This window comes from Tachyglossus aculeatus, chromosome 11 (genome assembly GCF_015852505.1).
Source record: "Tachyglossus aculeatus isolate mTacAcu1 chromosome 11, mTacAcu1.pri, whole genome shotgun sequence".
In the NCBI taxonomy this organism is placed as follows: Eukaryota; Metazoa; Chordata; class Mammalia; order Monotremata; family Tachyglossidae; genus Tachyglossus; species Tachyglossus aculeatus.
Genome location: NC_052076.1, coordinates 30,935,216 through 30,960,827, shown reverse-complemented (window position 1 = coordinate 30,960,827; position 25,612 = coordinate 30,935,216). Strand labels below are relative to the sequence as shown.

General features: G+C 47.9%; 1 protein-coding gene and 1 pseudogene across 1 annotated transcript; both read right to left on the bottom strand.

Annotated features, from left to right (window-relative positions):
- Nucleotides 1–2,626: 2,626 nt before the first annotated feature.
- On the bottom strand, nt 2,627–5,153 carry LOC119934462 (nicotinamide N-methyltransferase-like). Its single transcript, XM_038753963.1, has 3 exons — nt 4,870–5,153; nt 3,668–3,875; nt 2,627–3,200 (listed from the first exon to the last, which is right to left on the bottom strand). Exons 1-3 carry the CDS (start codon nt 5,021–5,023, stop codon nt 2,771–2,773), a joined length of 792 nt encoding a protein of 263 aa, XP_038609891.1. The 5' UTR covers nt 5,024–5,153; the 3' UTR covers nt 2,627–2,770.
- Nucleotides 5,154–18,086: 12,933 nt separating this feature from the next.
- Nucleotides 18,087–22,005, bottom strand: LOC119934463 (annotated as a pseudogene).
- Nucleotides 22,006–25,612: the final 3,607 nt, after the last annotated feature.

Sequence of the window (25,612 nt, the reverse complement as noted above, 5' to 3'; positions counted from 1 at the left end):
GCACTGTACTAACGGCGTGGGAGGGTACAGTATAACAGAGCTGGTGGACGTTTCCCTGCCCACAATGAGCTTACAGTCTGAAATGAAGTTAAGTGACTTGCCCAAGGTCACACAGCAGGCCAGTGGCAGAGCTGGGATTAGAACCCACATCTCCTGACACTCCCAACCCCATCCCTCTACAAACTGGTTAGCTCTTATGGTTTGAGAAAATATATATATATTTTTAGGGAATTTCCACCGCTGAGAGAAGTGAATGCCTCTGGAATATCAATACCTTCAGCCTGGGCCATCAGGTAAGATCACTCCCTACCCACCAGGTTTTTTAACCCACTTTGGGGACCCAGGCCAAGGACTTCTTGGCAGGTAGTTCTTGCCTCTCTCAGATCAGAAGATACTGTGGAGTGTTGCCAAATCTGGAGATACAACCACCGGCTCAAACCGTAGCCCTCAGGTTGTGGTACCTGCTCTCAGGAGTGGTTAATTTGCGGTTCATTTGCCAAAACTTGGAGTGTACAGGCAGAAAGACAAAAAGCAGGGTACCTTCAACGCTCAGCCAGAAGAACACCAACCCCTCCCAGGCACCGCCCTCCCAACTTAAAACCACCACTGTGGTACAAGCCTTCATCACCTCTGGGCTAGATTACCCCATCAGCCTCCTTCCTGGTCTCTCTGCCTCAAGCCTTTTTCCTCTTCAGTCTCTCCTACCTGCAACTGTTCAAGTCATTCTCTTAAAATGCCATTCTCCTCCTTCATATCTCAATGGTGACTCATGTATTTTTCCCATTAAATAAAAACTCCTGCCCATCATCTTTAAGACTCCCCACTATGTTCATCTAATTGATCTGCCCTTTTTTCCTACTGCACCCCTTTCTGTACTCTCCATACTTCATTGCCTCCTCCTTATACCTTAATCTTGACTCCTGACTTTGACCCATTGCTCGTGTCTTTCCTTCTGCTTGGAATACCCACTCCCAACCGATCCACCAAATTATATTCCTCCCAATTTTCAAAGGCTCCCCCCGACACCAAGCCACCATCTCCAAGAGGCCTTCCCTGATTAATCCCCACCTTTCTGGTCATGTTGTCTCATCAGCCACCTTATCACTGGGTTTGGATACATTATATTTATTTATTTGCCCACATGATTGATTTTGTTTTTACCATTTGCGCCGCTGCTGTTTTTCACCTATTGCATGTTTGGCAGTTTGTGTCCATTTGGCTTCGCTTTTGGAGCGTAAGCTTCTTGATGGCGGGAGCTATGCTATCTCCTTCTATGGTTTGTTCCCAGACTCCAAGTATAGTGCTCTGCACAAAGGAGTTCAATAAATGCTGTGATGTTAGTGATAATAGTGACATTTTTAATGGAGTTTTTAAAGTGTTTACTTTGTGCCAGGTGCTGTACTAAGCACTGGGGTAGGTATAAAATAATCAGGTTAGACACAGAGGGCTCAAAGTCTTAAACCTCATTCTACAGATGAGGGAACTGAGACACAGAGAAATTTAGTGACTTGCCTAAGGTCACACAGCAGACAACTGGTAGAGATGGGATTAGAATCTGTACCCACTAAGCACCCCACCCTAACCCCCAAGCATTATTATTATCCTTCTATTCTGCTGCCTCCCTTATCTGTAATTTATTTTAATCTATTAATAATAATAGTTGTGATATTTTTAAGCATTTACTATATGCCTGGCCCTGTACTAAGTGCTGGGGTGAATACAGGATAATGGGTTGGATATAGTCCCATTCCCACATGGGGCTCACAGTCTTAATCCCCATTTTACTGATGAGGAAACTGAGGCCCAGAGAAGTGAAGTGACTTGATCCAGGTCACACAGCAGACATGCGGCAGAGCCGGAATTGGAACCCACGTCCTCCGACTCCCAGGCCTGTCCTTTTCCAACTAGGCCACACTGCCCCCACTAGACTTTTAACTCCTTGAGGGCGGGAATCACATCTGTCAATTCTATTGTATTGTACTCTCCCAAGCACTTCATCCAGTACTCTGACTCTGAGAAGCAGATAGTGGGTAGAGCATAGGCTTGGGAGTCAGAAGGAAATGGTTTCTAATCCCAGCTTTGCCCCTTGTTTGCTGTGTGACCCTGGGCAAGTAACTTAACTTCTCTGGGCCTCAGTTACCTCAACTATAAAATGGGGATTAAGACTTTGAGTACATTCTGGGACAGGGACACTGTCCAGTCTGATTTGCTTTTATCCACCCCAGAGCTTAGTACAGTGCCTGGCACATAGTAAGCATTTAAGAAATGCCACAATTATTATTATTACTATTATTATTATTATTATTATCTGCACATAGTAAGCGCTCATGAAACACCATTACTTGATTGACCACTGAATTAGTTCCCACAACCAGGAGCTGCCCCAAATCCCTCCCAGTTGGGAAGGGGCTGTAAGGGTCTATAATAACAATAATTGTGGTATTTGTTAAGCGCTTACTATGTGACAAGCACTGTTCTAAGCACTGGGGAGATATAAAATAATCAGGTTGGGCACAGTTTTAATCCTCATATTCTAGAGGAGGTAATTGAGGCACAGAGAAGTGAAGTAACTTGCCCAAGGTCACAGGGCAGACATGTGGCAGAGCCAGGATTAGAAGTTGCATCCTCTATCTCCCAAGCCCATGCTCTTTCCACTAGGCTACACTGCTTCCCTAGGCCATGCTGGTCTACCTGCCAGCCAGGAGGAATGAGGGTTTGGACAGATCTGTGGGCCAAAGTTTCCCCTTGCTCCCCAGCACCAGACCCTGCCCTAGGCCTGGCTCAGCTTCTGCCCCACCAGGTAGAAGAGCCCATCATTTGCTGCCTGGGCCCTCGAATAGCTCTGCGGGATGATCTCGAGCTGTTGGATGGCAAACCCAGCCCCCTTCACGGCCGTTTCCACAGCCTCCAGGTCCAGGGAGAGGCTGGAGAACTTCTGCTGGCCAATCATGTAGTAGCTGCTCCTCAGGGCATCCACCAGGACCAAGTAGCCACCGGGCTTCAGCAGCGTGGTGATGTGCTTCAGGGCAGCCTGGTAGCTGGGCAGATCCTTGCAGGCCGCGTCCAGACACAGGGTGGACAGGAGGCAGTCAGCCTGAGGCAGGGAGACCGGGCCCAGGGGCTGGCTGCAGGTCACATCACACTCCAGGATACGGCTGACCGCTCGCCTCAGTTTCTCTTCCTTCTCAGCCCACTTGTTCCTGAAAGAAACCAAACCTTCAGCGGTCGAACATCCAGCTGGGAGGTCCACTGCTTTAGGCCTGTTATGGAAATATCAGAGAAGAAGCTTGAGGGGTACAGTCAATGTCCTTCGCTCCTGCCCAGCTGTTGCCAAATATTTAGATTCTTCCTTGCTCGGATGAAATGGAATGTAGGCCTGAAAGGGCTATGTTTACACTAGCCTTTTTAAAGAGAGAGTTGGGGGGAATATCAACTCAATTCCCTGAGGTTGTGCAGGTCTATCCTGAGGTCTCACATCATGTATGCACAAAAGTGTTTGTTTTTTTTATTCCCTCTGCTGGCCAGGGCTATGTTTTTTTTGTTCTGGGGTCCAGGGCAACTAATAGAATTTGTTATGCACTTAGTATGTGCCAGGCACTGTTCTAAGCACCAGATTAGGAGATTTGAGCTCATATAAGACAGACCCCTCCCCAGGCCTGTGTCCTACCTGTCCCCTTCCAGCTCGCACACATATTTCACCACCGGAGACCAGTTGAATGCCCCTGGCTCCTTGCTGAGCCACTTCTGCAGCTCCTGCCGGTTCTGGGCAGTGTAGTCGGTGGCGACGATCTCCCGGAAGGCCTCGCAGGCAGAGAGCAGCTGGTAGATGGTGGGGCCAGAGCCGATGTCAATCAGCAGGTCTCCTTTCAGCCCTCCTGTCTGGCACAGGGCGCCCCAGAGGGCAGACAGAGATTAGGCCCCAGATCTTTCCTTAAATTGAATTTCTTTCTCCCTCGTAACCACCAAGGTTCAAAAGAGGCTGGGAGAAGTCTGATTCAGGAACACGGAAGGAAGCAGGGACCGCTGCTGTGATCTTCACCTCACTCCTCTCCCACCTTTGATTTACTATCCCCTAGGCTGGGGGTTGGGAGATCCCTGAATTCTAGGAGAAGAAAAAGTGAGACCCAAATCCTGGTGCTTTGGGTGAACAGACTAGGAGGAACAGCTGGGAAATCCAGCTCTTGGGGAAAGAAAAATCTGCAGAAACAGCCCTCTGATCTTTGAAGCTAGAGCTTCAAGCCTTCTACAGATTTGTGGGATTGGTGTTCAAGCTTCATGGCTCAGTAAAGCCGTGTGGCTCAGTGGTTCGAATCCTTGCTCCGCCACTTGTCAGCTGTGTGACTTTGGGCAGGTCACTTAACTTCTCTGTGCCTAAGTTACCTCATCTGTAAAATGGGGATTAAGACTGTGAGCCCCACGTGGAACAACCTGCTTACCTTGTATCTATCCCAGTACTTAGAACAGTGCTTGGCACATAGTAAGTGCTTAACAAATACCATCACTATTATTATTCTCTGTGCCTCAGTTAATTCATCTTTAAAATGGGGATTAAGACTGTGAGCCCCACATGGGACAACCTGATTACCTTGTATCTCCCTCAGTGCTTAGAACAGTGCTTGGCACATAGTAAGCGCTTAACAAAGCCCATCGTTATTATTATTATTAAGAGAGGCTAGGTGCCTTGGCTAGAGCCACCCAGAAAATTAGTGGCAGAACTGAGGCTAAGGCCTAGATTTCCCCACCCGTTTACCTCCATGAGGCCCAGGGAAAAAGAGATCGAATTGGGATACCTGGAAAACCGGTCCCAATTTCAGTCTTCAACATGTGTTTTTCAGGGCAGGGGAATGATGGACAGACAGGCAGACTTACCCAAACAGAATGTCTTATACAGTTTTTTCAGCAGCTGGGTCAGAATGACATTTTCTGCAGAGCCGTTGGACCCAAATGAATAATACTTTTCCAGGTATTCTCTGGGGTTGAAAAGCTTCTCATAAGCTTCTCTCCCAGTGCACCCTGATTCCATCCCACCTCCCGTTCTTGGCAGTCTCTCTCCTGGCAGCCTCCGTCTTCCTGCTCTTTTTCCCAGTTGACTTTCCAGGCACTGTATCTGTGACCGTATCTCCGAGGTGGCTGCCTCCCTTTAATTTCTGACTTCCCCCCTTGGGCCCCAGTGCTTTTTTCCCCTGACGCTTTGGTGGAGTTGTTATGCCCACTGGGGTGAATAGGCCTGTTAAACACTAACTTCCAATAAATGACACAATCCCTAGGGTGGGAAGTTGGGAAATGGAGTTTGCAGGAAGGGAGAGTTCCCAGAACCTGTGAGTTTAGTAAATAGCAAGTTTCACATCCTAAGGGTTTGTGACAAGAGGGCAAGTTTTACAGATGAGGGTACTGAGGCCCAGAGAAATAAAGTGACTTGCCCAAGGTCACACAACAGACAAGTGGCGTATCAGCATTAAAACCCATGACCTTCAGACTCCCAAGCCTTTGCTCTATCCACTACTCCATGTTGCTTCTTCACCTGTCCTCCCTCCTCCTCCATAGGTCCACTACTTCCACTGTGTCTGACTCGATTATCTTGGATTATCCCCTCCTGGTTGTGTTCTAATCTAGGGACCCTGCAAGACGAGGAATGGAAAAGGCAGGGCTCAGGAAAGCTAACCCAGACAGGTGTCTCCAGAAAGAATGGAGAGGTGCAGTGTCACCTATTGGAAGGAGCTCAGGATTCAGGATACCAGAGATCTTGTCCCAGCTCTGCCAGGACTGCTATATCAATCAATTGTATTTATTGAGCGCTTACTGTGTGCAGAGCACTGTACTAAGTGCTTGGGAAGTACAAGTTGTCAACATATAGAGACGGTCCCTACCCAACAGTGGGCTCACAGTCTAGAAGTCTGCTATATGACCTTGGGCAAGTCACTTAACCTCCCCTGGCCTCCATATTCATTCATTCATTCATTCAATCATATTTATTGAGCACTTACTGTGTGCACAGCACTGTACTAAGCACTTGGGAAAGAACAATACAACAACAAACAGTGTCAATCCCTGCCCACAATGAGCTCACAGTCTAGAGGGGGGGAGACAGACATCAATACAAATAAATAAAATTATAGATATATGCATAAGTGCTGATACCGACTGTCAATCAAATAAGAGAAGCAGAATGGTCTAGTAGATAAAGCATGGGCCTAGGAGTCAAAAGGACTCCACCACTTGTCTGTTATGTGACCTTGGGCAAGTCACTCTGTGCCTCAGTTACCTCATCTATAAAATGGGGATTAAGACTGTGAGTCCCATGTGGGACAGGGACTGGATTAGCTTGTCTCTATCTCAGCATTTAGTAAAGTGCCTGGCACATAGTAAGTGCTTAACAAATACTGTTACAAAAAATATGCCCCTAGGCCAATCAGGAGACAGGACTGTGATGCAATTGTCCATTGAATTTCATCCCTTCTGCCAGACCCCTGCCAGACCTCTGCCAGATGGAGAGCTTCAAGGCTCTCCATCACCTCGTCCCCTCCTACCTCACCTCCCTTCTCTCCTTCTACAGCCCGGCCCACACCCTCCGCTCCTCTGCCACTAATCTCCACACCGTGCCTCATTCTTGCCTGTCCTGCTGTCGACCCCCGGCCCACATCATCCCCCTGGCCTGGAATGCCCTCCCTCCCCATATCCGCCAAGCTAGCTCTCTTCCTCCCTTCAAGGCCCTACTGAGAGCTCACCTCCTCCAGGAGGCCTTCCCAGACTGAGCCCCCTCCTTCCTCTCCCCCTCCTTCCCCTCTCCATTGCCCCCCGCCTTACCTCCTTCCCTTCCCCACAGCACCTGTATATATGTATATATGTTTGTACATATTTTACTTGTACGTATTTATTTATTTATTTTATTTTATTAATATGTTTTGTTTTGTTCTCTGTCTCCCCCTTCTAGATTGTGAGCCCACTGTTGGGTAGGGACCGTCTCTATATGTTGCCAACTTGTACTTCCCAAGCGCTTAGTACAGTGCTCTGCACACAGTAAGCGCTCAATAAATATGATTGAATGAATGAATGAATGAGACCCCAATTCCTAGAGAGCAACTCTGCTGGAACAAAAGCATGAGCAGCAAAGCCCCTCTTGTCAGCTAGCAAACCCATCTACCACAGGTGAATTCTGGGACTTATGGAATTTTCTTTGTGCAGGAAGGGGCGTTGGGGCCCAAAGTCTGGGGAAATGCTGGATTGATTGACTTTTGAGGGGGAGAGTCTGCAACTGCCTCATTTTCCTCTCCCCTGTTCATTTAGGAAAGGAGAGCTTGTCGTGCCTTAAGGTCAATCAATCAATCAATCATTCATTTATTCAATCATATTTATTGAGTGTTTACTGTGTGCAGAGCATGTACGAAGCTCTTGGGAGAGTACAGGATAACGGAGTTGGTGGACATGTTCCCTGTCCACAGCAAACTCTGAGTCTAACAATAACAATAATGGTATTTGTTAAATGCTTTCTATGCAAGCACTGTACTAAGTGCTGGGGTGGATACAAGGAAATTGGGTTGTACACAGTTCCCTGTCCCACGTGAGGCTCACAGTCTCAACCCCCATTTGACAGATGAGGGAACTGAGGCTCAGTGAAGTGATTTGTCCAAAGTCACACAGCAGACATGTGGGATTCAAACCCATGACCTTCTGATTCCCCAGCCTATGCTCTATCCATATACACCATGCTGCTTCTTGCGAAGGATGCAGAGATTAATATAAATAAAGTATGGATATGTTCATAAATTCACTGTAGGCAGGGAATGTTTTCATTCATTCATTCAATTGTATTTATTGAGTGCTTACTGTGTACAGAGCACTGTACTAAGTGCTTGGGAAGTACAAGTTGGCAACATATAGAGACGGTCCCTACCCAACAGCGGGCTCACAGTCTAGAAGGGGGAGACAGACAACAAAACGAAACATATTAACAAAATAAAATAAATAGAATAAATATGTACAAGTAAAATAAATAAATAGAGTAATAAATATGTACAAACATATATACATATATGCAGGTGCTGTGGAAAGGGGAAGGAGGTAAGGCGGGAGGGATGGGGAGGGGGAGGAGGGGGAGAAGAAGGAGGGGACTCAGTCTGGGAAGGCCTCCTGGAGGAGGTGATCTCTCAGTAGGACTTTGAAGGGAGGAAGAGAGCTAGCTTGGCAGATGTGGGGAGGGAGGGCATTCCAAGCCAGGGGGAGGACGTGGGCCAGGGGTCGACGGTGGGACAGGCAGGAACGAGGCACGGGAATGTATCTACCTTCTCTGTTACATTTTTGTATTATACTCTTCCAAGAGCTTAGTACAGTGCTCTGCACACAGTAAGCACTCAATAAATATGATTGACAGATTGATAAGTGCTTTGGGTCTGAGGGAGGGGTGAATCTAAGTACAAGAGTATAAGGAAATCAATCCAGAACACTGTTTGAGCACGTACTATGTGGAAAGTAGAGAAGCAGGTCATGGGTTCTAATCCCACATGTCTGCTGTGTGACCTTGGGCAAGTCACTTCACTTCTCTGAGCCTCAGTTCCCTTATCTGTAAAATGGGGATGAAGACTGTGAGCCCCATGTGGGACAACCTGATCACCTTGTATCCCCCAGTGCTTAGAACAGTGTTTTGCACATAGTAAGCGCTTAATAAATGCCATTACAAAAAGTACTATATACCAAGAACTTGGAAGAGAACAGTAGAAATGGAAGTCTCAATCCCTGCCCCAGGAGCTTAAAGTCTAGCAGAGGACCTGGGTTCTAATCCCAGCTCTGCCAATTGTTCTACCAACTGTTTGCTGTATAAACTTGAGTAAGTCACTTAACTTCTCTGCTCCTCAGTTTCCTCAACTGCAAAATGGGGATTCAATTCCTGTTTTCCTTTCTCCTTCAGACTCTGAGCCCCATGAGGGACTGGGACTGTGTCCGACCTAATTGACTTGTACTTACCTGAGCACTTAGAACAGTGTCTGACACATAGTAAGCGCTTAACATGGACCATCACCCAAACAAACAAATAGAGGAAGGAGGAGGCTGGGCTGCTGAGCCAGGGCTAGTGGGAGGCGGAACGAACAGCAGGATGGGGTGGGGAGATGCTGTTGCAGAAGAACCAGTAAGAAAGGACCAATAAAGCCAAATCTCCAGTGAATGGCCATTGGCCCTCTCCCAGAAGCCAGCCATCTGTGAGGTCAGGTTTGGGCAGGAAAACCAGAGGGAACCGGAGCCCAGCCTGGCTGACTCAGCAGCTCTGCCCAGCTCAGGGGCAGGGTCAAAGGTGACCAGCCAAGGGGAGAGGTGCATGACTGGACTAACTGATTTGGCAAAGTAGACACTACAGTGACTAGAGCTGAGTGCTGAGGCAGATATTTTTGATTTCAACCTTCAACCTCTGTGTACATTTGAACTTGCTCACTCCCTCTCTCCCCTTCCCCCCCCGCATTCTTCATCCCTTCAACCACCCCCCACCACTTCCCTGGCAACAGAGGGAACAGAGAAGCAGTGTGGCCTAGTGGATCATCCCTTCAACCCCCTCCCCCACCCTTCCCTGACAACAGAGGGAACGGAGAAGCAGTGTGGCCTAATGGAAAGAGCCCGGGCCTGGGAGTCAGAAAGACCTGGGTTTGAATCTTGGCTCCACCACTTGTCTGCTGTGTGACCTTGGGCAAGTCACTTCACTTCTCTGGGCCTCAGTTACCTCATCTGTAAAATAGGATTAAGATTATGTACCCCATGTAGGACAGGGACTGTTTCCAGCCTGATTGCTTTATATTTACTTAAGCACTTACTACAGTAAGTAAGTACAGTAAGCCCATAGTAAGTGCTTAACACATACCATCAAAAAAAAAAAAAAGAACCAGGATTCATTTGGCCCATTTCATAGAATAGCAGACTGATATTGAGAGAAGCCAAGAGGTGGTAGAAATAGTGTCCATTCATCTGGTTTTATACCATATAATCTGGTTTCTAGCTGGCCTGTCCTCTGTCCAGTACAGCTATGGAACTGGATGCTTTTAAGTCCTTTTTTTTCCCAGTCTCTGCCCCAAATCTCCCTCTGCCTATGGTTTGGGCACAGCCCAGTGTATTTCTGTTATTAGTGGTATTTTTTAAGTGGTTATTATGTGCCAGGCTCTGTACTAAGCACTGGGGTAGATACAAGTTAATAAGGTTGGACACAGTCCATGACCCACGTGGGGTTCACAGTCTCAACCCCCTTTTTAGAGATGAGGTAAGTGAGGTCCAGAGAAGTAAAGTGACTTGTTCAAGGTCACATAGTAGACAAGTGGCAGAGCTGGGATTAGAACCCAGGTCCTTCTCACTCCCAGGCCTATGGTCTTTCCACTAGACCTCCCTGCAATGAAACAGATAAGTGATATATTCCCTACTTGCAAGGAGCATACACTCTAATAGGGGAAACAGACATAAAATTCTATGTCTACCCAGGTAATGGGGGTGGGGGTTGATAAATTAACCAGGAATTCAGCCAGTTTTGACAGACCAACTGAATCATTCCTATCAAAATTTCCAAAAATAATGATGGTGCTTATTTAAGGACAGTACTCATCAAATTCTGGGCAGATTCAGCCCCATCAGATTGGGCACTGTCCCTATCTCACATGGAGCGCATGGTCTAAGAGTGGAGAGAATAAATATTTTAACCTCATTCAACAGGTGAGGAAATTGAGGCACAGAAAAGCAGTGGATAATGCACAGGCCTGGGAGCCAGAGGACCTCGGTTCTAATACTGGCTCTGCCACTTTCTTTTTAAGGTATTTGTTAAGTCTTACTATGTGCCAGGCACTGTACTAAGCACTGGAGTAGATGCAAGCTAATCAGGGTGGACACAGTCCACATCCCACAGTCTTAATCCCCATTTTACAGATGGAGATTAAACTGTTGAGTGACCCTGGGTACGTCACTTAACTTCTCAGTGTTTCTGTTTCTTCAACTGCAAAAAAAAAAAATGGGGATTCAATACCTTCTCCTACTTGACTGTGAGCCCCATGTAGGAGAGGACTGTATCCAGCCTAATGAACTCATATCTACCCCAGTGGTTAGGACAGTGTTTGACACATAGTAAGCGCTAAACAAATACCCTAAAAAAAGTTGTGACGTGCCCAAGGGCACACAGCCAATCCTAGAACTCAGTGTCCCTGAATCCCAACCCCGTGCTCTTTCGACTAGGCCTCTCTGCTTCTCCAATATCCTTTCCTTGCCCGATAACAGGGAAGGATTTCATTGCCAGAATTATTTGGCTATTTGCTTCTATTCTGCACTTCACTTGACCTCTGTGTACACTGTCCAAAGAGAAAGGATTCCCAGGAATTTCCCACCACCTAGTCTCCAATCTGCCTGACTCCTGACCAGATGGACCAACTCCAGGGTAGCCTGAGTCTAAAAGCCAGGTCAGCCTGACCAATAAGAAGGAGTGGTTCTTGGGGGTGGAGCTGTGCAAAACCAGAGGGAGCTGACTGAGACCAAATTAGGGCATCTATCCCCTGGGCAAATATGTAGTGTTAAATCAGCAGCATCTCTAGGCAGAATGGAGTCATGGTGTACTGTCAGGGAAGCAGCATGGCTCAATGGATAGAGCACGGGCCCAAGAGTCAGAAGGTCATGGGTTCTAATCCCAGCTCAGCTACTTGTCTGCTGTGTGGCACTTCATTTCTGTCTGCTTCAGTTACCTCATCTGTAAAATGGGGATAAAGGCTCTGAGTCCCATGCAGGACAGGGACTGTATCCAACCCAATTTGCTTGTACCCTCCCTGGGGCTTAGTACAGTGACTGGCACATAATAAGCATTTAACAAATACCGTAATTATTATTATTACTGTCTCCCAAAACACCTTATTGGAGCTAGCCAGTCAAAAATTCAGTCTGGCCTAATGGAAAGAGCACAGGCCTGGGACTCAAAGGACTTGAATTCTAATCTTGGCTCCATCGCATACCTGCTGTGTGAACTTAGGCAAGTCACTTAACTTCTCTGTGCCTCAGTTTCCTCATCTGCAAAATGAGGATTCAATGCTTGTTCTCTCTGGACTGTGGGCCTTATATGGGACCTGATTATCTTGTAGCTACCCCAGTGCTTAGTTCAGTGCTTGCCACATAGTAAGTGCTAAACAAATGTCACAATTATTATTACTATGATTATTCAGGTGCCAGCCACTACCCCATCCTACCCCATAGCCTTCACCACTAACCTGAGCTGCCCCTATTGTGTTTCATTCAGTGTGTTCATTATTTTATCTTTCCTTGTCACCCCCAACTTTATTCTTAGAATGGAGCACTAGGGATTGCATCTAATTCTTATACATGTATTCTTTCACTGTGCTAAATATAGGCACAGTAGACATTTAATAAATACTATTACTACTACTAATCCTCCCATTGCTACTATTATTACTCCTCCTCATCCTCCTACTGCTATTATTACTACTACTACTACTAATAGTAATTGTAATAACTGTGGTGTTAAGTGCTTACTATGTGCTAAGCACTTAGAGAAGTAGTGTGGCTCAGTGGAAAGAGCCCGGGCTTGTGAGTCAGAGGGCATGGGTTCTAATCCCAGCTCCACTGCTTGTCTGCTTTGTGACTTTGGGCAAGTCACTTAACTTCTCTGGGCCTCAGTTACCTCATCTGGAAAATGGGGATTAAGACTGTGAGCCTCATGTGGGATAACCTGATTACCTTTTATCCCCCCCAGCACTTAGAACAGTGTTTGGCACATAGTAAGCTCTTAACAAAAGCCATCATTATAATTATTATCATTATTATTACTAAGCACTGGGGTAGATAAAAGATCATCAGGTCCCACATGGGGTTCGCAGTAGGAGGGAGAACAGGAGTTAAATCTCCATTTGGCAGATGAAGGAACTGAGGCACAGAAAAGTAAAGTGACTTGCCCAGGGTCACACAGCAGCCAGACGGCAGAGGTAGGATTAGAACCCAGGTCCCCTGATTCCCAGGCCGGAGCTATTACTACTACTACTGTTCTGGTGGGGATCAGCTACTGAGGCTCTGGATTCCTGGGAATTCTGTGCCCCAAGGGGAAAAACGCTCTCTTAAATCTGCCTCTTCCGTTCTCTCTACTGGCCCTTTCAGAGAATGTAAGTCCAGCTTCTGGCTACAGGACAGTCCGTTTCTTACTCCTTCAGGATTTCAGCTCAGCGCTGGACTGGGATGCCCTCTTGTGGTCCGGAGAAGGAAGGATCCAGAGAAACGGTCAGGAGAGGGGACAGTTAAGAGAACAAGGCCTGGATATACAGGAGGCAGAGACCTTGGCAGCCCCTAAACCAAGAATCTCCCTCAAGACCCAAGGCAGTCTCAGACATGGAGACTGAAAGGGTTGAACCCAATTCCCTCTCTCCCTATTTTTTCAGAGAGACAGATGAATCTCTTTGTCCCCAGGTTGTGAATGTGTTTGTGTGGATAAGCTCATTTTTTAAAAAAATGGTATTTGTTAGGCATTTACTCTTTGTCAAATACTGTTCTAAGTGCTAGAGTAGATATAGATTAACTAGGTTGGACATAGTCCCTGTCCCACACGGGGCTTGCAGTCTAGCAGAGGAAACAGGAGAACTGAGGCACAGAGAAGTTGTGACTTTCCCAAGGTCACATAGCAGGCAATTGGCACAACTGGGATTAGAACCCAAGTCCTCTAACTCCCAAGCCCATGTTCTTTCCACTAGGCTATGCTGCTTCTCACTGTGAACAGGGAATGTGTCTACCGCCTCTGTTATATTGTACCCTTCCAAGTGCTTAGTCCAGCACTCTGCAAACAGTAAGTGCTCAATAAACCACGGATTGATTGATGTGGGTACCAGGTGGCTGGAAAGACTGAAATGGGATGTGCTGTTTCCTCCCCTCTGACTCCCTGGAGAAGATAATATTCAGCCCCAGGGCTATAAGAGAAAAAAGAAACTCCAGCAATTCGCCCCAGAGAATTTCCCTTTAGAAATGGGAAGTGACTAGTCCAGTTGACATGGATCCACAGGACTAGGGAATAAAACAACCCAGTCGTCTCCTTTTTTATGGTGTTTGTTAAGTGCTTACTATGTGCCAGACACTGTACTAAGCACTGGAGTAGATTCAAGCTAATCAGGGTGGACACAGTCCATGTCCCAACTTGTGTTGCCAAGGTATCAGACAATAACGGCCATATTTCCAGGTGATGTGTGGATTATGCCTGTATTAAGATCTCTGTACTCTTAAATATATGCTATGTTTACAAGAATCATCTCTTTTTTATTTTTATGGCATTTGTTAAGTTCTTAGTATGTGCCAGGCAATGTACTAAGTACTGTACTAAGCTAATCATGTTGAACAGAGATCATGTTCCCACAGGGGGTTCACAGTCCTAATCCCCATTTTACAGATGAGGTAACTGAGGCAAAGAGAAGTGAAATGACTTGCCCTAAGTTAAAGAGCAGACAGTTGGCTGAGCCAGGTTAGAACTAACATCCTTCTGACTCCCAGGATCATGCTGTATCCATAGGGCAGGCTGCTTCTCTTTGAACCCACAGCCCTGGCTCAGTTTGGATTTTCCTGAGTACACTCTCCAAGCCCAGGACTAGCTGTAGCCTCCAATCTCTAGTCTCAGCCCCACCCATCCCGTGCCTCTCTTGGGCTCCCACAGGTGAGTGCACCATCAGGACCGTGGACCTTCCAGAAAGAAATTAAAATCCCAGTGTTCCTGATAAATTCCCAACATCCCAATCAATCAAACAATCATAATTCTTGAGCACTTAATGTGTACAGAGCACTTTTCCAAGTGTTTGAGAGGATACAATACAATGGAGTTGGTAGCGCTAAGTACAGTGCTCTGCACACAGTAAGCACACAATAAATATGATTGAATGAATACTCCCACAAAGAGTACCACAGTTCCCTCAGGGAACTTACAGCCTATGGAGGGAAACCAAGATTAATTCATCCCAAGTTGTATCTACTCAACAACCATCATGAACCCTTATGCTTTTATACTCAACCACAGTCTTTATGTATGCATGTATATTCAGCTTTATACTTGATTATTTATTGGCTCTTTCATCCTGGCATACTAGTGCTACTCTCTGGTCTATCCTTGTCCTTCCTCCTGATCCCATTTTTTGTTAATAATTTATGTCTGTCAATGTTCCCCTTTAGATTCTAAGTCCTTCAAGAGTAGGGACTATGCATTTTCCTCCTGCTGTACTCCATCAAGTGGTTAGTACTATGATCTGCGCCCACTGGACACTCAATAAATTCATTCATTCAATCGTATTTATTGAGTGCTTACTATGTGCAGAGCGCTGTACTAGGTGCTTGGGAAGTACAAGTCAGCAACATATAGAGATGGTCCCTACCCAACAACGGGCTCACAGTCTAGAAGATACCATAGATATTAATATCTATTAAATAGATTATAAGCCCCTTGTGGGCAGGGAAAAGTCTACCAACTCCATTATGTTTTATTCTCATAATAATAATAATAATAATAATGGTATTTGTTAAGTGCTTACTATGTGCAAAGCACTGTTCTAAGTGCTGGGGAGGTTACAAGGCGATCCGGTTGTCCCACGGGGGGCTCACGATTTTAATCCCCATTTTACAGATGAGGAACTGAGGCACAGAGAAGTTAAATGACTTGCCCAAAGTCACACAGCTGTCACTTGGCGGATCCGGGATTTGAACCCATGATCTCTGACTCCAAAGCCCGGGCTCTTTCCACTGAGCCATGCTGCTTCTCATTTAAGCACTTAGAACAGTGCTCTGCATGCAGTAAGTGCTCAATAAGCATGATTGCTTGATTGACTAATGAGGTTGGGGGATGGGGGTGAGGGCCGTAGTCCTAATCAACAGTTACTTGATTTCAACTCATGGTTTTCTATTCCCTCCCTACCTCTCTATCCTCTCCCTTCTGCTTTCAGTCTCTTCATACACTCACTCTTCCAACTCCAGCTTTCTATTCTAGGCCCCAAGGCTAGTTTTGGGAAAAGTTAGAGAGGCAGCATGGCCTAATAATAATAATAATAATAATAATAATATTTGTTAAGCACTTACTATGTGCCAAGCACAGTTCTAAGCGCTGGGGTAGATACAAGGTTATCAGATTGTCCCACATGGGGCTCCCAGTCTTAGTCCCCATTTTACAGATGAGGTAATTGAGGCACAGAGGAGTTAAGTGACTTGCCCAAAGTCACACAGTTGGCCAATAGCAGAGCCGGGTTTCGAACCCATGACCTCTGACTCCGAAGCCCATGCTCTTTCCACTAAACCATGCTGTTGATAGATAGAGCATGGGCCTGGGAGTCAGAAGGACCTGGTTACTAATCCCAGCTCTGCCACTTTTCTGCTGTGTGACCTGGGGCAAGTCACTTCACTTCTCTGTGCGTCAGTTCTCTCATCTGTAAAATGGGGATTAAAACTGTGAGCTCTTTAAGGTACAAGGACTGTATCTAACCTGAATAGCGTTTATCTACCCTAGTGCTTAGTGCAGTGCCTGTATATAGTATGTGCTTAACAGATACTATAAAAAAAGTTAAAATTTAGGAGGGAATCTTCCTGTTGTTATAGGGGTGAGGGTTGGATAAACCAAGGAAGGACATTCTTCCCTTTCCTAAGCCTTAATTTGGAGCTTATTTATGGCCTGTGGGAAGTAGCATGGCCTAGTAGAAAGAGCATGGCCTGGGTGTCAGAGGCTCTGGGTTCTAATCCCAGCTCTGCCACTTACCTCCTTAATGTCTTTGGGGCTCAATTCCTTCATCTGCAAAATGAGGATTTAATCCCTATTCTCCCTCCTATTTAGAATGCAAGCTTCATGTGGGACCCGAGCACTTAGTACAGTGCTAAGCGCTTAGTACAGTGCTCTGCACATAGTAAGCGCTCAATAAATACGATTGATGATGTATCCCAGTGCTTTGTACAGCACTTGGCAAATAGTAAGTGCTTTACAATACCACAGTTATTATTATTATCCTCAATGGCTCCCAGGTCCCACAGCTTTGATTTGGCCGGCTGGAGGGAAGGGAGGTTAACTGAGGAGAAGGGGAAAAGAGAGCATACATTCTGTGAGATGGGGGAATTAATCAATCAATTAATGGTATTTGTTGAGCACTTACTATTTTCAGAGCACTGTACAAAGAACTTGGGATAGCACAATACAGAGGAAAGCCCACAATGAGCTTAGAGTCTAGAGAATTAACCATCCTGGAAGGTTTCAAACACCTAGAGTTTCCCCTTCCTCCTTCCCCTCCCGCTATCCTTCCTCTCTCCTGTGCCAAAGAGGGAGGTGAAAGGAGGAAAAGATCCATGAACAGAAAGTCCCTAAGCGGCAGGACTGAGCTTCAAAGCCAGAACAAAGAAACAGGCAAATTGATCAACCAATCAGTGGTATTTATTGGATGCTTATTGTGTGCAGAGCACTGAGCAAAGCACTTGGTAGATTATGATACAAATTCAGTGCAGAACACAATCGACCAGACAGTCACACCAGTATCAGCATTCTCTAGGAACAACCTTGGGACAGGATGAGTGATTTCAGGGATCACACAGCAAGCTTGGGGGGGGGGGGGGGCAAGTTTGAGATTTTCCCAAGCAAATTCACGGTGAAAGGAGAATTTTCCACTTGAAAAATTCCCTCCAAATACTTGTCCTGGACAGACATATTCCAGTCTCTCCCCCACCTTCCCATCTCTTTTCTACATAAATGCTCAGCGTTTTCCCCACTCAGGACACAAGTTCGAAGTTAATTCAGTTTATTGAGAATATCTGAGAGAAAGGAAAGGCAAAATGTTATTCAAAGATTCAGCACCCTCAGTGAGAGGCAGGAGTTTTTGTAGAAACTGAGAGGATAGTGACTCTGGTCCTCTACACCTGGCTGGGAATCTGGATCCCTCCTGGGAAATGTAGGAATTTTCCTTCCTAGGACATTGCTGATGGCTGCTTCCCTCCCTTTCTGAACCTTTCTTCTCTCTCTGTGTGTCCCTCCTCCCCTCATCATCATCTTCAGTGGTATTTATTGAACACTTTCTGTGTATAGAGCACTGTACTGAGCACTTGGGGGAGCACAATACAACAGAGTTGATAAACGTGTTCCCTGCTCATGAGCTTCCTCCTTTCCTCCCTCCTTCCCTCTCTCCCTCCCTCTCACTTCCCCATCTCTTTCTGCCTCAAACACAGAGCTAGCCTGCCAAAACCTAGCTTGTTCCACTGGGCAAGGCCTAGCCTTAAAGGGAAATTTTGCCGGGTCTCCCCAGCCAACAGCTGTCTTGTTTCAAGCAACACTACCAGGAATCTGGGGGCCAAGATTGGCTGAAATGCTGACTATGGAAATATAACTAAAGTCTAAGTGGAAATGGCCTCTCTCTGCAGCAACCGGGAGGCAGAGATGCACTTGGACAGCAGAGGCCTGGGGTTCCTTGCGGGCAGAAGTGAGAGATGAGATTTCCCTGCCTGCCCTGCCTTCGGTGCAGGTGCGGTCATAGAGAGCCAGGAATAACAGGGAGCTGGATTAGGGGGTGGGAGTGAGCCAGACCTCCCCTCTCCACTGGGCATCAGTTGGACAGGCTGGCAACAATGAAGTACATTCCCTTGTAGTCGGAATCGTCTAACTCTGAGACCACGGTGCGGAACGCCATCTCCATGGTCTCGATGAAATAGCCTGCCTCAGCCAAGTCCTCTCGCAGGAAGCCCTCCTCCAGGGACAACGCCGAGAACCTCTTGGTCCCCACTATGTAGAAGGAGACACCCAGGTCTCCACTGAGCACCAGGTGGCCCCCGGGCTTCAACAGACCAGAGATGTGGCTCAGGGCGAGCTGGTAACTGGTCAGGTCGCAGCAGGCGGCCTCCAGACACAGCGACGAGACCAGGCAGTTGGCCAGCGGCAGGACTGCCGGGTCCAGCGGTCGAGGCCTCAGGACGTAACAGGGGAGGACCCTCCAAATGGCCACTCTCAGCCTCTCCTCCTTCTCCACCCACTTCTTCCTGCAGGGGACAGGAGGTACACGGACCCCTTGATTCCAAGATGGGTCCAGTGATGTTCAGATCAAAGGTAAGACAGGATGACTCCCGGACTAATTGCCAATCAGTCAATCAAAAATTAGTGGTATTTATTGAGCCCCCTCTGGGTAAAGCGTATAATAATAATGATGATAATAATAATGATGGTATTTGTTAGGCACTTACTATGTGCTAAGTGCTGTTCTAAGCACTGGGTTTGATACAAGGTAATCAGGTTGTCCCACATGGGGCTCACATTTTTAATCCCCATTTTACAGATGAGCTAACTGAGGCCCAGAGAAGCTGAGTGACTTGTCCAAGGTCACACAGCAGAAATGTGGCAGAGCAGGGATTAGAATCCCGGTCCTTCTGACTCCCATGCCCATGGTCTATCCACTAATCCACACTGTTTCCTGTTTTACTCTTGCTTTTACCAGATATATTCTTGTGTTCCCACTATTTGTAAATAATTTGTGTCTGCCTGTCGCTCTCCATTAAATTGTTAGCTCTTTGTGGGCAGGAAACAATTCTGTTGCTTCTGTTGTACCTTACCAAACTCCTAGCACATGGCTCCGCCCACAATAGCTGCTGAATAAATTCCATGAATTGGAAAATACCAACAGGTTCCAGAGGGATTTGGATGGATCCTGCCAAACTGTCCATGGTAGAATGGAGAGGGGAGAGACAGAGGTGTTGGATAATCCATCATCAGTTACCTCATCTATAAAATAGGTATTAAGACTGTGAGCTCCAGGTGGGACAACCTGAATACCTTGTATCTACCCCAGCTCTTAGAACAGTCCTTGGCACATAGTAAGCGCTTAACAAATACCATCATCATCAATTGTATTTATTGAGTGCTTATAGTGTAGAGAGTACTGTACAAAATGCTTGGGAGAGTACAATATAACAGAGTTGGCAGACATGTTCCCTGTCCACAGAGAGCTTATAGTTTAGAGGGGGAAACAGACATGAATATAATCATATAATGATAATGCCAATAATAATAATAATAATATCCCCAGTCAAGACCATGGGGGTCCAGGAGAACAGCTGCCAAGGGGTTTGTTCACACCTCCCCCTCCAGCTCTGTTTCTGTACCCAGCCCCTCATCTCCCAGCCCCAGAACTGTGTCCTATCTATCCCCTTCCAGCTCACACACGTATTTCACCACCGGAGACCAGTCGAATGCCCCTGGCTCCTTGCTGAGCTACTTCTGCAGCTCCTGCCGGTTCTGGGCAGTGTAGTCGGTGGCGACGATCTCCCGGAAGGCCTCGCAGGCAGAGAGCAGCTGGTAGATGGTGGGGCCGGCCGGAGCCAACGTCGATCAGCAGGTCTCCTTTCAGCCTACCTGTCTGACACAGGGGGGGATCCGTGCATCAACCCGGCTCTTCCTCCCAGGGACACCATGGGGATAATAACAATTAATAATAATAACTGGGATATTTTTAAAGCACTTACTGTGTGCCAAGAGCTATTCTAAGCACTGGGTAGATACAAGGTTATCAGGTCAGGTACAGTCCCTGTCCCACATGGGGCTCACAGTCTTAAGGTCATGGGTTTTAATTCTGGCTCTGACATTTGTCTGCTGCGGGACCTTGGGCAATTCACTTAACTTCTCTGTGCCTCAGTTACCTCATCTGTAAAAAATGGGGATTAAGAGTGTGAGCCCAATGTGGGACAGGGACTGTGTCCAACCTGATTGACTTGTATCTACCACAGTGCTTAGAACAATGCTTGGCATATAGTAAACGCTGAACAAGTACCATAATAATTATAATTATTATTGTTATTCTCCCCCCCCCCTCCCCCCAAGCCTGGTCTGTCTGGCCCTCACCCGGCGGGACCATTGTAGAGGCGGAGTGAGAGACTGGAATTTCCTCCTTTCGAGTAGGCGACAGGGCTGCTATTTGCCTAAGAGGATTTCAGGACCCGAGGAGAAGGGGGCTAGGGCAATGGGAATCCCCCGTCCCCCATCTGTTCACCGAAATTTGGAGGGGGAAAGTGGAAGGGGGGAGTGGTCTGATAGACATTCGGGGCTAGAGAGGTTCTATCCCTGGGGCGATCCCTGGGGGCTTCCACCCACTCCCCGGTCCCCTTCCTTAGAAGCAGCGTGGCTTAGTGGAAAGAGCCAGGGCTTGGGAGTCAGAGGTCGTGGGTTCTAATTCCGACTCCTCCACTTGTCAGCTATGTGAGTTCGGGTAAGTCACTTCACTTCTCTGTACCTCAATTACCTCATCTGTAGAATGGGGATTAAGACTGTGAGCCCCACGTAGGACAACCTGATGACCTCGTATCCACTCCAGCGCTTAGAACAGTGCTTGGCACATAGTAAGAGCTTAACAAATACCGCCATTATTATCATTATTATTCCTCCCCCCGCCCCCGCAGTAGTTCTGTAGCGACCGGAGGGCCGGGGGGCGGACCTTGGGGGGCGGACCTTGGGGGCGGGGCCCAGGGGGTCCGGGAGGGGGTCCAGGAGGGGGAGGGGGGTCCCCTTCCTCAGAGGCAGCGTAGCTTAATGGAAAGAGCCCGGGCTTTGGAGTCAGAGGTCATGGGTTCAAATTCCGACCCTGCCAACTGTCAGCCGGATGACTTTGGGCAAGTCACTTCACTTCTCTGTGCCTCAGTTCCCTCATCGGTAAAATGGGGATGAAGACTGTGAGCCCCCGTGGGACAATCTGATCACCTTGTAACCTCCCCAGCGCTTAGAACAGTGCTTTGCACATAGTAAGCGCTTAATAAATGCCATCATTATTATTATTATTACCAGGAGCGAAGGCCCGGTTGTAGTGTGGCAGGACGAACCGGAGAAAATCGTCCCCCATCTCGTTGTCCCCGAAGCTGAAGTAGTTCAGGTAGGCCCGGGGTTCGAATTCCGCCTCGTAAACTTCGCGGCCCGTGAAGCTGGACGACATAGCGCCGCACGGACAATGGCCGGACAGCCAGCACAGTGAGCACGGACAGCGGCCGGACAGTGGCCGGACAGGGTCCCGGACATCGGCTCCTGGACGGGGGTTTTAGGGCCTCGGACGGGGGGAAGGAGCCCGGGGGGGAGGAGCCGGGGACGCCCCCCTCCTTCCCTCCCTCCTCCCCTCTCCCTCTCCCGCAGAGAAAGACACCTCTCCCCCCCCCCCCCCCAACAAGGGTCCGACCCTGCCTACGGCAGAGGGGAAATTTCTTAGTGGCTAGAGCCCGGGCCTGGGAGTCAGAAGGTCATGGGTTTTAATCCCCACCCCGCCACTTGCCCGCCGGGTGACCTTGGGCAAGTCACTTCACTTCTCTGGGCCTTATTTCCTTCATCTATAAAATGGGGATTGAAACTGTGAGCCCCAAGGGAACAGGGACTGTGTCCAACCCGCATAGCTTGGATCCACCCCAGGGCTTAGTACAGTGCCTGACATCTAGTAAGCGCTTAACAAATACCACAATTATTATTATTATTATTATTATTATTATTATTATTATTATTATTATTATGTGTTGTTATTTTCCGGCCACCGAGGGGCGCTCAGAGCTCACGTTACACTGAAGCGGCGACGGAGAGAGAATGAGGTCCTCGGCCAGAGACAGAGGCTTAAACGCTTAGTACAGTGCTCTTCACACAGTAAGCGCTCAATAAATACGATTGAATGAATGACTCGATGACCTCCGGACCGCCCGACCAGATCAGCGGGGCCGGACTGCGAAATGCGCAGGCTATGCTTCTCCTCCCTCCCATCCTCCCTCCCCCCTCCCCCCATTGCACTGATTTATCTGGATATTTCCACCTCCTCCAAAATAATCCATCCAGCTCCTACAATGCGCAGGTAATGAATGTAATAATAATAATAATAATGGTATTTGTTAAGCGCTTATTATGTGCAAGGCACTGTACTAAGCACTGGGGTAGATACAAGCAAATCGGGTTGGAAACGATCCCTGTCCCGCGTGGGGCTCACAGTCTCGATTTTACAGATGAGTTTACTGAGGTGTAAGAGGCTCGCAGTCTCAATCCCCATTTTCAAGATGAGGTAACTGAGGCCCAGAGAAGTGAAGTGACTCGCCCAAGGTCACACAGCAGACGCGTGGCAGGAACCCATGACCTTCAGACTCCCAGGCCCATGCGCTATCCACCAAGCCATGAATGTAGAAGTGTGTTTTCCTGTCCTGAACTATCCCAGTATTTGTACCCTTAGACGCAGCTTCTGCCCTGGTCTCCACCTCCTCTGTCTTCCCGGGTCCTTGGCGGCAGGTAAACAGAGATATCCAGTGCTCCAAAACCTGTCCCCCATCCACTAAAGAGGGGTGGGGTGGAAAGGCCGACTTGAATCCCGAGAGGCCCTTGCCCAGGTCAGGAGGGAGGAGAGAGAGGAGGTGGTTGGTAGGCCTAAGTGGGTAGCACGAAATAGTGGCGGCAGGCGGGTGGATCTGTCCTGCTCTGGGGAGCTCCTCACAAACCTCTCAGAAACCCCGTCCTTTGTAGAGATGCTTTCCCCGTCCCTGCTGGTCCTTACTGCTGCGATGCGATTCTCCAGTTAATAATAATAACGATGGTTTTTGTTAAGTGCTTACTATGTGCCAGGCACTGTACTAAGCATTGGGGTGGCCCCCTCCTACCTCATTTCCCTTCTCTCCTTCTACAGCCCAGCCAGGACACCCCACTTCTCTGCCCCTAACCTCTTCACTGTGCCTCGTTCTCACCTGTCGCGCTGCCGACTCCTGGCCCACGTCCTTCCCCTGGCCTGGAATGCCCTCCCTTCTCACATCCTCCAAACTAGCTCTCTTCTCCCCTTCAAAGCCCTACTGAGAGCTCACCTTCTTCAGGAGGCCTTCCCAGACTGATCCCCCCTTTTCTCTGCTCCTCCTTCCCTCCCCATCGCCTCTACTCCCTCCCTCTGTTCTACCCCTGTCCCCGCCCCACAGCATTTGTGTATACTTGTATATATTTTTTATTCCATTAATTTTATTCATGATGTGTATATATCTAGAATTCTATTTATCTATTTTGAGTCTAGTGATGCCTGTGTACTTGTTTTGTTTCGTTGTCTGCCTCCCCCTTTTAGACTGTGAGCCCATTGTTGGGTAGGGATTATCTTTATCGTTGCCAGATTATACTTTCCAAATGCTTAGTACAGTGCTCTGCACACAGTAAGCGCTCAATAAACACAATTGAATGAATGACTACAAGAAAATCAGATTGGATACAGTTCCTGTCCCGCATGGGGCTCACAGTCTTAATCCCCATTTTCCAGATGAGGTAACTGAGGCCCAGAGAAGTGAAGTGACTTGACCAAGGCCATACAGCAGACAAGTGGTGGAGCTGGGATTAGAACCCAAACCTTCTGATTGCCAGGCCCGGGCTCTATCCACTATGCAGTGCTTCTTCCCGTGGCAAACGGTGGGGACAGGGCGACGAGTTCCGCTCCTTCCTGCCCCAGCCTTGGAAGGATGGGGGTGTCCCCTGAGTATCACGGCCTCACCCACTCTCCGAGCCCCCCCGTTTAGACAGTGGGGAGGGAAAGGACTCCCTCTCCCTCAAGTAGGCCTGACCCATTAGCCCGACCCCGAACCAATCCTCAGCTGGGTTTAGTGGCAAGAGCGCGGGCTTGGGAGTCAGAGGTCATGGGTTCTAATCCCGACTCCACCACTTGTCAGCTGTGTGACTTTGGGCAAGTCGCTTAATTTAGAGAAGCAGCGTGGTTCAGTGGAAAGAACCCTGGCTTGGAAGTCAGAGGTTGTGGGTTCTAATCCCAGCTCTGCCACTTAGCTGTGGGACTTTGGGCAAGTCACTTCACTTTTTTGGGCCTCAGTTACCTCATCAATCAATCAATCAATCGTATTTATTGAGCGCTTACTATGTGCAGAGCACTGTACTAAGCGCTTGGGAAGTACAAATTGGCATCACATAGAGACAGTCCCTACCCAACAGTGGGCTCACAGTCTAAAAGGGGGAGACAGAGAACAGAACCAAACATACCAACAAAATAAAATAAGTAGGATAGAAATGTACAAGTAAAATAAATAAATAAATAGATAAATAGAGTAATAAATATGTACAACCATATATACATATATACAGGTGCTGTGGGGAAGGGAAGGAGGTAAGACGGGAGGATGGAGAGGGGGATGAGGGGGAGAGGAAAGAAGGGGCTCAGTCTGGGAAGGCCTCCTGGAGGAGGTGAGCTCTCAGCAGGGCCTTGAAGGGAGGAAGAGAGCTAGCTTGGCGGATGGGCAGAGGGAGGGCATTCCAGGCCCGGGGGATGACGTGGGCCGGGGGTCGATGGCGGGACAGGCGAGAGCGAGGTACAGTGAGGAGATTAGTGGTGGAGGAGCGGAGGGTGCGGGCTGGGCAGTAGAAGGAGAGAAGGGAGGTGAGGTAGGAGGGGGCGAGGTGATGGAGAGCCTTGAAGCCCAGGGTGAGGAGTTTCTGCTTGATGCACAGATTGATCGGTAGCCATTGGAGGTTTTTGAGGAGGGGAGTAATATGTCCAGAGCGTTTCTGGACAAAGATAATCCGGGCAGCAGCATGAAGTATGGATTGAAGTGGAGAGAGACACGAGGATGGGAGATCAGAGAGAAGGCTAGTGCAGTAGTCCAGACGGGATAGGATGAGAGCTTGAATTAGCAGGGTAGCGGTTTGGATGGA